Source organism: Fukomys damarensis, unplaced genomic scaffold, assembly GCF_012274545.1.
Source record: "Fukomys damarensis isolate Sample0158 unplaced genomic scaffold, DMR_v1.0_HiC HiC_scaffold_28, whole genome shotgun sequence".
Lineage (NCBI taxonomy): Eukaryota > Metazoa > Chordata > Mammalia > Rodentia > Bathyergidae > Fukomys > Fukomys damarensis.
In genome coordinates, this window is record NW_022900940.1 from 3,438,260 (window position 1) to 3,449,412 (window position 11,153).

At 45.2% G+C, this 11,153-nt stretch overlaps 1 protein-coding gene across 4 annotated transcripts in view; it reads right to left on the bottom strand.

Annotated features, from left to right (window-relative positions):
* Positions 1-11,153, bottom strand: part of Frmd4b (FERM domain containing 4B) — a 229,964-nt gene that overhangs the window by 89,637 nt on the left and 129,174 nt on the right. For all 4 annotated transcript variants that reach the window (XM_010635994.3, XM_019209337.2, XM_010635978.1 and 1 more), the window contains exon 5: positions 10,574-10,658. In XM_010635994.3, the coding sequence (XP_010634296.1) occupies positions 10,574-10,658 (85 nt within the window). The remainder of the gene's footprint in view (positions 1-10,573; positions 10,659-11,153) is intronic.

Below are 11,153 nucleotides of genomic sequence, written 5' to 3' on the forward strand. Positions count from 1 at the left end.
CTGGGGTGAGGTGATGTATCATGGCAGGAGTGAATGCCAATGTAAAACCATTCAGCTGGTGGCCAGGAGGCGGGGGCAACCCCCTTCACCCAGTGACCTAAACGCCTTTCATTAGGCCCCTCCTCCTAAGGTACCACCACCCTCAGGACCAAGCCTTTAATACACAGGACTTTGGAGGACACTCAAGATCTAAACTACAGTGAGCTGTCCTCTTCCTCTCACCCCCACTTCCCATGTCTGCACAAAAGGGAGCCACTGCCGTGCCTGGTGTTGACCGCAGAGCACCTGGTGAGCCCCACTTCACCTCTCCCCTATTTTCTGTTTTTTCCTTACCATTGTACTTGTATAAACAGCGAAAGAGCCCAGGTGGCTACCACTAGCATAATTTGCCAACCCGTCTTCGGATCATGGATTCATGAAAAAGCGTGATGGAAAGTGCTGGCTGATGACTCAAATGCCACATATGGCGAGGGAGGCCCCCAGGCACGGAAACGCCGGGCAGCCTTCAGGCCTGCTTCAGCAGCCCGGCTCTTCCTCAGAGGCAGTGCTCTGTCCAGTGGACCTCAGCCTGCTCACCAACCACCTCTGGGCCTCCTCAGGGTCGGTCTCCGGGTTGCCACGTCAGCGACACCTGCATGGGTGGTTGTTTAGCAAAGGCAAGGTGTGTGCTCTGCACCCTAACCAGGGAAGCCAAACAGGTTCAAGGGCTGTCAGCCGCGAGCCGGCTCACACAAGGCCACGCATTCTCCTCAGAAATGCTGAGCAGCGGCGGCCATTTCTGGTTTTCCTGTAGGCTCCGTTCCAACACCTGCGCTAGCGCACTCCTAGTGTCCTTCTGGAAGTAGGGCTTTGTACCCCAGCCCAGCCCACAGAAGCCACCTGGGCTCTAACATATAGGGCGTGGTGAAATGTATGGGGAACATTTAAATTTTAAAAATTTATTATAGTAGAAGACATTTGGTCATTATCCACCCCCGATATTCTCCCTTGCCCCAAACATAATCCCATTGTTCTGGCCACTTTCCCAAGCAGTTCTGGAAGTCTTCCTTCATGAGAGTCTTTACGAGGTGTGAGGAAAAATACGGTATATGCTGCTGCTGACTGCCGTCCAACAGGGAAGGCGAGCCTCTACCATTCACCTGATCTGGTGCCATGTGACTCCTGGCCCTCTCCCAAGTTAAAATGGACCACAAGAGGCGACATTTGCAGTTGATTCAGGACACTGAGGCAGCCAGTCAATTAAAGCCGCTTACAGAGCACGCTTCAGAAAGTGGCAAGGATGATGGCGTAGGTGTGTTCGAGGTGGGAGGAGCTGCGTTGAGGGGGATGCGTGGCAATGTATCGGTCATTGTAGTAATTTCTAAAATGTAAATGCATTTGAAACATGCAACATAGTTTTGATTGCACCTCACCCAGAGGCACCTCATTAAAGCACCATGGGCTAAAAGTACAAACGTGTACAGCATTCAGAATAAAGGGGAACAGGGAGCCGAGATGCAAGGTGCTGTGACGTGCCTCCCCACAGCAGGACACCCGTCACCCGCCAAGAGGCAGGATTTGTCGCAGCTCAGTGCATGACTCTGGCGCACTGTGCCCAGGATGAACCAGGGCTCTCCCACTTAGTAGCTACGGGATACTGCACACCTTCCACCCTCCATAACCTCTATGCCTCAGTATCCCCACTGTAAAGCAGAGATGATGACAGAACTCACCTAATAGGATTAGGGTGAGACCTAAGGGAATTAATACAGGAAGTGCCCAGAAATTCATCCATGCTTGATAATTAATGGTTGCTCTGGTGGGCCCCGCTCTGTGAGCAGTGGGAACAACCATCCCTGAGTTCCCAGTTACTGAAGGCCTTTTCATCTCCCAAGTAGTGGAGTAAACAAGAGACACATGAGAGATGCTTTTAAGGGCCAGGGTCTCCTGCTGGTGTGACTGACTAAGACGCCTTTTCCCCACAGAGTTGTTCTATGACATTGAGCATACTACTTAACCACTCGGTGCCCCAGTGTCCCAGTTCTTCTTGGAAGGAGGATCCAAAGTGTCCCAGCACAGGGCTCTCAGGTGTTTCCTTCTCATGAGCCTCAGAGCTGGGAATGGATTTCATGCCTTCTTAAGGAGAAACCTCTCTGTCTTTCTGTCTCTGTCTCTCCCTCCCTCTGAAAGTCGGGCTTTGTTTATTAAAAATGAGGAGGAGAGTTGAGAAGGTTTCCTTCTAGAGTCCTGTCTCTGGACCTTGGACCATTCAAAACAAGTTTGAACATGTATTGAGCTTTTTGTAGGTTTAACACACTCCAAACCCAGTGGTTCTGCAACTCAACTGTGCAGAAAAAACATGTGAAAACCTTGTGAGGAGGACTGATTTTCCATCCCTCCACGATTCTGAGTCTGTGGTCCAGACAGGGACAAAGAGGAAGGAGCCTGCTCATTAGAATGAGTGTGATGTGGCAAATCTGATAAAAGTAGTCATAGGTTACATGGCAAGAAGTGCTGCCCTCCTGTCACCAAATCATTCAGAAATAGGAGATCTGGGGGCTCGGGAGGGTAAGAACTTTCCCCCGGGTCACTCAGCCAGCAGAGGATATATCAAGCCAGGCTCTGTTAAAACTACTATAACGATAGATTTATTTTTCTAGAAAACAAATTTCATGTCCACTGATGTTTAAATGGGATTTAAAATATCAGAAGAAGGCTGGCGATTTAGTTCAGCAGTGCCTTGCCTGCCTGGCAAGCACAAGGTCCTGAGATCAATCCCCAGCACAAAAATAAATAAATAATGAAGAAATATCAGAAGAAAAATAAAGAAATCCTCTGAGCACTCTCAGCTATAAAGAGCCTTAAACAGTGTTACCACTTAGCAGATACCCAATAAATACCTGGTCGATAAAGGCTGTCTTCTGTATTGAGCCCTTGCTGCGGCTGAATTCAACCAGTGCTTCCTAACTGACTGTAGAACTAGTTTTCTATAAGGCAATTGTTAACATTTAATTAGTTACAGAAAAATCTAAAGGGGTTGACTGCGTGCGTGTGTGTTGCTGGAAATTGAACCCAGCCCATTTTCAATGAGCTACAATCTCTGCCCTTCTTTCTTTTCTAGTTTTTTTTATCTGGAGAAAGGGTCTCACGAAGTTACTAAAGTGCCCAGGCGGGGCTCCGTCTTCCTGTCTCAGCTTCCCTGAGCGCTGAGATTACAGGTGTGCACCTCCACGCCCGGCTTCTCATGTATTCTTTTGATGAAGGTTGTAATTAATGTTGACCACAGCATAGCTAAGGCGGTTCGGCAGTCCCTGCAAAGTCAACTGCTTCCCATTATAAGTGTTTACTTTCTCAGTAAACATAGGTACTGTCAAGCGTTTTTTCCCTTAGTCAAATCACACAACTTCATTCACTGTTGGCTTCTTGGGAAGTAAGTGTTGACGGCATCGACAATAGTCATTGATTTGTTTATTGAGATGGTCAACAAGTCATCCATGCCCATTGGCGTCAGGCTGTGCATACAGGCGGGGCCTGCTCTGGGATAAACAAGAGTGAAAAGCTGGACTCTCCTGGGTGCCCTAACTCAGACATGAGGGACAGTCTTCAGTGGTGCCCTCTGCATTCAGTGTGGGCAATGATATCTGCAAAACTACAGGGAACCCCATTTCCATGAGACCGAACCTGGTGAATATAAAGACATTTTTTACATAGCCTAGCAAGCTTCGGCCACTAAAACTCACCGCAAGCGATACTGCCTCATAATGATTTGAAAAGGCACCGTGGCTTTGTCAGAATCTGCACCTAAGAGCATCTTTTCCTGTCTACATTTTTCAGTTCTCAGCACAAGGAAGGACCCAGAAATAGGACAGCTAGCTGGTAGAGTGGACAAGGTGTGCGCAGGGACTGCTAAAGGCGCTGCAGGTGTCTGGTGGGAAGAAACCCCACTCACGCTCAGAGCCAGCAGTGAGCCCTGAGCTAACAGCAGCTCCCGGCCACCAGTGACTCACCTGCACCGAATCAATAAACCCACCTACGAGTGTTCTCATAAAACTTATTTACTCTGCTGCCGTGGTTCAGAAGAGCTTTCTTATAGCGAATGTTCTTAAAAACAATCACACATCTTCAGGAAGTCCTCAGAAGCTGCAGTGCTACGCGGCTGCTTAATGCTGTTATCATTTACCTGAGTCTGTAACACCTCCTGGGATCTTTTATGGCCTCCCATCTGCATATGAATCGGATAGAAAACAATCCAGCTTGATGTTTCTCCAACTGAATTTTTTAAAAAATCATTTCAGGAATGGCATAATTCCCCACAATAATATGCTTTGTAAGAGTTCTAACCTCTCTGACAGTTCACGACACACTCCTGTTTAGAAAGGCGCTCTCAGCAACTCACATTTCTTTATAAGACAGAGTAGGATTTCGAGGAGTTCTGCTTAACGTAATACAGGATTTCACATACAAAGCCATGAGAGAAATAGCATGAGTTAAAAATCCACATGCTAACTTTCTTTGCATTAGCAACTGAGCAAACAAGCAATCTGGGAGATTATTTTATTGGACCATGGCCAAGTGGGCAGTGGGAAACGTCATGAAGGCAATTGTGCCTTCCTCATAGCAGAGAATGGCCAGCTGTGGTTTACGAATGTTTTCCTGACTCGCTAAATACTGTTTGTTCTATCGATGTCTACTCATTAGTCAGCCCTTGGCGTTCCCCGGGAAGCCTAAATCTCAAAAGAGATGGCTATAGTAAAAGCTTTGGTGCTTGGGCATTTTACCAGCACAAACTGACCAAAATTTCGGCTTTGAACACTGCTTCCAGTCCAGATGGAGCGAGAGGGACTGAAAATACTCTCTAACCAAAAACAACAACAACAAAACCAACCCCCCCACAAGCCAACTCATACAAAATACAGAGACCAACAGTTTTCAAAAGCCTGAACGCCCATAATACAGGATGTGAACCAATAACTGGCCCAGTACAGAGGGAAACACGAGGGGGTGCAGCAGGCTCCCTGAGGTGAAGAGAAAGAGCTGAGGAACTAGAGATCAAGATGACCAGACGGTGTAGAAAAGGGGGCCAGAGGAAGGACCGCTGTCCAGAGAGAACCCTAAAGGTCTGCAGAGGGATCCGTTTGAGCAGTTAGTGTGGTAGTGAACCTTCTGTGTAATGACGATAACCCAACACAGGGAACCATTTGGAGGGACGGGAGGGAGGAGTGCCTGGTGCTCATGCGGGGCTGGGAAGGGACCCATTCCTAACCTGACTGAAGGACGCACAATTCTACAGCTCTCAGGCAAGTTTTGCCTCAGTAATGAGGGGTAACTGAAACTGGTTCCTTAGCCAAACAAGCACTCTTTTGGACCAGCCTGACAAACCATTACAAACAAACAAACAAACAAACAAAAGAGACCTGAAAGAAAGTTAAATTGTATCTAAGCAACTAAACTGTATACCAAAACAATTATCGAGGATATTTACGGGAATGTTAAAACTACCTAGCATTAAAAAAAAAAAGATAAAATTAATAATATCTAGCACAGAATCAAATGTTAACAGGCATTCAAAGAGTCTGGAAAACATGACCCATAATAAAGAAAAAGAGAAATCAATCAAAACCACCCAGAACTAACACAGATGTTAGAATTAGCAGACAACCCTATTAAGACAGTAATTCTAACTGCATTTCATGTGTTCAGAAGTGGTCACATGTGCAATGCAAAAATTATTCAAATAAGACCTCTAAACACAAGAACTGCAGTATACTTTAAAGCACCCATCCAAATGGCAAAACTAGCCGGGAGTGGTGGTGCACGACTGTAATCCCAGCACTTGGGAGGCTGAGGCAGGAGGGTCACTGTGAGTTCGAGACCAGCCTGGGCTACACAGTGAGTTCCAGTCAGTCTCAACTATACAGTGAGACCCTGTCTCAAAAACAAAAAACAAAATAAAAAACAAAAAAACAAAAGACAAATGGCAAAACAGAGTTACAGCTAATATCCCAACAAGGGAAGTAAAATAAAACCAGAAAATACTCAATAAATCCAAAAGGAGGGAGAAAAAAGAAAAAGGAAAAAAAGTACAAATAACAGACAGGACAAATACAAAACAAAAAGATGCTGCAGTTAAACCGACTAGTGCTAATAATAGTATTAAGTGTAAACAGTGTAAAAACCCCAGTTAAATGACAGAGGTATTAATTTGAATTTTTAAAAAATCAAGATGTAACTGTATGCCGCTTAACTACATAAAGCATACTTTGACAACATAGAAATACAGTAAAGCTTTAAAAATAGGAAGAAAATGCTAACACCAGCAAAAGAAACTGAAGGTGGCTTTCTTTTTCTTTCTTTTTTTTTTTTTTTGGTACAAGGGTCCTTGTGCTTGTGAAGCAGGCCACCGAACCGCTGAGCTAAATCCCTGGCCCATGAAGGTGGCTTTCTTAATATGCAATGAATAAGATTTCAGAACAAAGAATATTACCAAGATAGAGGATGATTTTAAGACAGGTGTGGTGTAGGCCTATAATCTTAGCACTTGGGAGGCTGAAGCAGGAGGATCACAGCAAGTTTGAGACTAGTCTAGGCAACACAGTAAGTTAAACACCAGCCCACATAGTAAGAACCCGTCTCAAAAAGAGATTATTTTAGCCAGGCGTGGTAGCACACGCCTGTAATCCCAGAACTCAGGAGGCTGAGGCAGGAGGATCGCTGTGAGTTCGAGACCAGCATGGGCTACATAGTGAGTTCCAGGTCAGTCTCAACTACATAGTGAGACCCTGTCTCAAAAAGATAAAAGCAAAACAAAACAAAAGGACGATTTTATGATAATGTGGTAGGAGCCCCTTGGATATTTCTGTGTGGGAACTTTTCACAATGTAGCGATATCAGCCTCTGCGTACCATGTATAGTTCTGATGTAATTCTGCAATGTAAATCATACCCAACCAGACTGTAGAATGTTAATGTACAACCCAACCAGATTGTGCAATGTTAGTGTGTGCCCATACAAGGGAGACAGAGACACAGAAAAAGTGTGCAACTACATCATGTTTGGCTCTCAGCCTTTGGGTAGGAATCCGCTGAGTTAGTATGGCCTGAGTAAAGCTACTTCCTGGGAGAAAGGCCTTGGTGTCTCATCTTCCTACATGAAAGTCCTGCAGCAATAACGGGGTCAGTTAAGAGGAAAGACAGCAACACTAAATGTTTCGGTACTAAAACAAGATCTTCCAATGAGGCAAATGCTGATGAAACTCCAAAGAGGAATAGAAAAATTCCACATTAATAGAGGCCATTAAGCCCTTCTATCAATAACTGGTACAACTAGCTGGCAATCTGCAAGACTGCAGACCTGAAAAACAATAACTAAGTGTGCCTAATTGACATTTCTGGAGCGTTTGACCAAGGGCAGCAGAATACACTTTCTTCTGAAGTGTACACAGGCCATACGCAAAGGTGGAGGACATTTCAGGCCACAGAACAACTCTTGGTGGATTTAAAAAGGCTTCAGTTCATACAGAGTGTGTTCTCTGGTCGTAACACAAGTAAATTAAAAATAAATAACAGAAAGGTCTCCAAAACACCTAAACATTTGAAAATCCAACTACACCCTTCGAAGTAACAACAGATGAAGACAAATCAAAAAGGACACTTGAAGATATTTTGATGTAAATGAAAACAAACGCTCAGCCTCAGAGTTAGTGAGATTCTAGCTGGTAAAAATGAGTGGGAAAAATGAGTCAATGGATGCATGAACAAATGAACAACCGAAGGAGCAAATAAACAGCATGCAGACTGAAAAGAAGAAAGAAAAGCTAACTTTATTAGTCAATTATTAGTCATTTCTTAAAAAAATCTGAAGAAATCGACCAAAAAAGCTATTAGAAGCAGTGAGTTTAAGAAGGTTGTAGAATATACAGTTGAAACACAAAATGAACTGTATTTCCATACACTAGCAGTAAACATTCAAAACCTGAAAGCAAAAGATGCAACTGACAATTGGGTCGCATGAGGGACAACACTTAGGGACAAAACACCGCCCAGGGACATGGAAAGACCCCTAAATCCGCGCAGTTGTTGCCCTGTCCAGGGGCCTGACGACAGTACTACTAGGCTGTCCATTTTCTCCACATCAGCCTTGGTCTACGCATTCAGGGCACAGCTATTCAAAAGCCCACCGTGTTCTGTGTTTAGAAATCGACAGGCTGACTCTCAGATTCATACGGGAACGCAGAACACAAGAGTAGCCAAGAAAACCGTTGAAGAAGAACAAAGTCAGAAGCCATTCTGGTTTCAAGACCCACTATAAAGCTAGAGTAATCAAAACGATGCGTGATGTGCATAAACGTTGACAGATCAGTGGAACGGAAAAGGGAGTTCTGATGCAAACCAACACATGTACCGACAATCGATTTTTGACAGAGGTGCCACGTAACACAGTAGAGAAAGCACAGCGTTCTCAACTGATGGCGATCGAACAACTCAATACACCTATGCCAAGAAGTGAGCTTTAAACTGAACCTCAGGCCATCTCCACGGACGATGCTTATCATCAGTGTTAGGGAGACGCAAATTAAAACTACGATGAGAAACTGCACATACATTCTACGCGGCAGGATGGCTAAAATGAAAAAGATGAGTCTTATGAAGGGACAGGGATGTGAAAGAACTTGCTGGGTGTGGTGGCGCATGCCTGTAATCCCAGCACTCGGGAGGCTGAGGCAGGAGGATCCCTGTGAGTTCGAGACCAGCCTGGGCTACATAGTGAGTTCCAGGTCAGTCTCACTACATAGTGAGACCCTGTCTCAAAAAACCAAAAAAATAAAAATAAAAAAAAAGAACTAGAACTCTCATACACTGCTGGTAAGAACCTAAAAGTATAACTGCTTTAGAAAGCAGTTTTCTCAGTACCTTAAAGAACTAAACATCTATCTTCCATGTGATCTACCCATTTCCCTCCCAGATATTTACCTAAGAGAAAAACAAAGACAAAACAAACATGCCCATATAAACACTTGCACATCAATGTTCAGAGCAGCTCTATCTGTAATAATCCCCAAGATAATAGGTGCTAAATACCCGTAACAGGTGAAAGACTGTGGACAGAATACACCCAGCAATATGGACTACTGAACACACGACATGGATGAATCTCAAAGTAATTATACTTAAATATCATAAAAAGAGAATGGTCTGTGATTCCAAGCATATGAAACTCTAATGAAACCTAATACGTTATGAGAAAAAAGCACATCTTCGATTATTGAATATATTTATTATCTTGAATGTGGTACTTGTTTCACGGGTATGAAAAAGTCAAAACAGAAAACTGCACTTTTGGTACAGTCAATTACTGTACATTGCAATGGAGCTATTAAAATGTAACAGAATCAACTCTATCCTTGTAGTGTCTTAATATTAAAGTTGTGTGTCTAGAAGGGGTTACCTTTAACAACGACGGGCCTGAAGAGTACGAATGTGGGTCATGTAGGTCCTCCAATCCCCAGCCCACCCTCTTATCTTTCCAAGCCAGGGACCATCCTGCCAGTCAGCCTCAGATTCAGAGAGATGCCCATGGACAACCGTGCAGGCCTGGGGTCTGGACAGGAAATGCTGAGCCCGGGCACTGACACCACAGCTAGCAGAGAGGAGGTTGGCTCTTCTAAAGGACACCTTTTGGCCTATGGCTTGAGAGGATTCTTTTAAAGGGATGGTAGCTTACCAGGTGATGAGAGGACTGACAATGTTTAAAAGTTTTTATGGGAGTGGCACGGTGGCGCATGCCTGTAGTCCCAGCATCTGGGAGGCAGGGGCAGGAGGATCATGAGTTCAAATCCTGCCTAGCAATTTAGCGAGACTCAAAAAGGAGGAGGAAAGAAAGAAGAGGGCGCGGTGCTGAGAATGTAGCTTGGCACAAAGACTCTGGATTTAATTCCCAGTACCACAATAAACAAACATACAAACAAATAAATATAAACTTTTGTGACAGTTTGCCAGAGTTGTAATAATCTAGCACGGCGTGTTAATTGATCTTTACTAATCTGCCCTGATAGAGTGGATAGAAGTAAAGCCTGGTAACACAAAACAATACTGGTCCCTCCCAACAGAGACCTGAGATACCACGCAGAAGGCAGGCAGCTCTGAGCAGCTACTTTCCGGGCTCTAAGGTGGCACAGGTGTGCAGGGATGAAAGGCACAGTGTGAGTCTCAGTAAGGCTGGCTTGGCATTCAAGTAAATGGAAGGCAGGCCTTGATTTAGAAAAGGATTTCTGGCTTAAGAGATTCAGAGCCCGACCTGATCTGCTCCATCCTGCATCTTCCTGGGTTGTGTGTAGATCATCAGCCTGGTGGGAGGTAGGGATCCGGTGGCACGTCATGTACCAGCATTATGCCTCGGAGGAGGCCATCCTTACCGCTCAGAACTGGACAAGAATTACCATTGGTCGGGGGAGGTGGCTGGGGTAGGAACCACCAGCGGGAGAGACGGTGGACTCCTTCTGGATTGCATGTGAGCACACAGGCCAGCCCCTTTGCCACTGCAATTTCTGTCCTGGGGGCAGGGCAGGCACTGAACGAACGGGACAGGGACCCCTTACCTTGTGCACACAGGTCTTTGCATTCAGGAAAAACAGCTCCACCGTGGTTTTCTCCTTTAGAAATGATATGCTTTCGATGTAAAACCTGAAAAACAGTACAGGGGTTTGTTTCTTCCTATTTCTTTCCTTCTGTTGGCACGAATTCATTTCCTCACTTGCTGTTCCCCCCAAACAAGAGAGAAATTTGACGAGCAGGCTTTTGTTTTTCCCTTATGAACATCACGGACATAAATGTGTGAGCGCAAACCTGCAGATACAGGCTCATAGGGAAGGCATCTGTGTGTTGGGAGGTGAGTTAAAGGGCAAATTAAAACGCGCCCAGCTGCTGACCCTCACTTATCTGTGCTACTCATTCCGTGACAAAGGTCCTGCGAGCTTCTAATGCCTCCGAGGGCTTTAGAACAAGTGTAGGTGAGGTGAGACGGGAAAGGTAAGCAGGCTGAGCTCACACAAAATGACAACGTACAGGCCAGACAGTGGCTCAGTGGTTTCTCAGACCTGGGGCCCACATCTCCTCCCTGGGGAGTTTCACACACACACACACACACACACACACACACACACACACACACACACACAC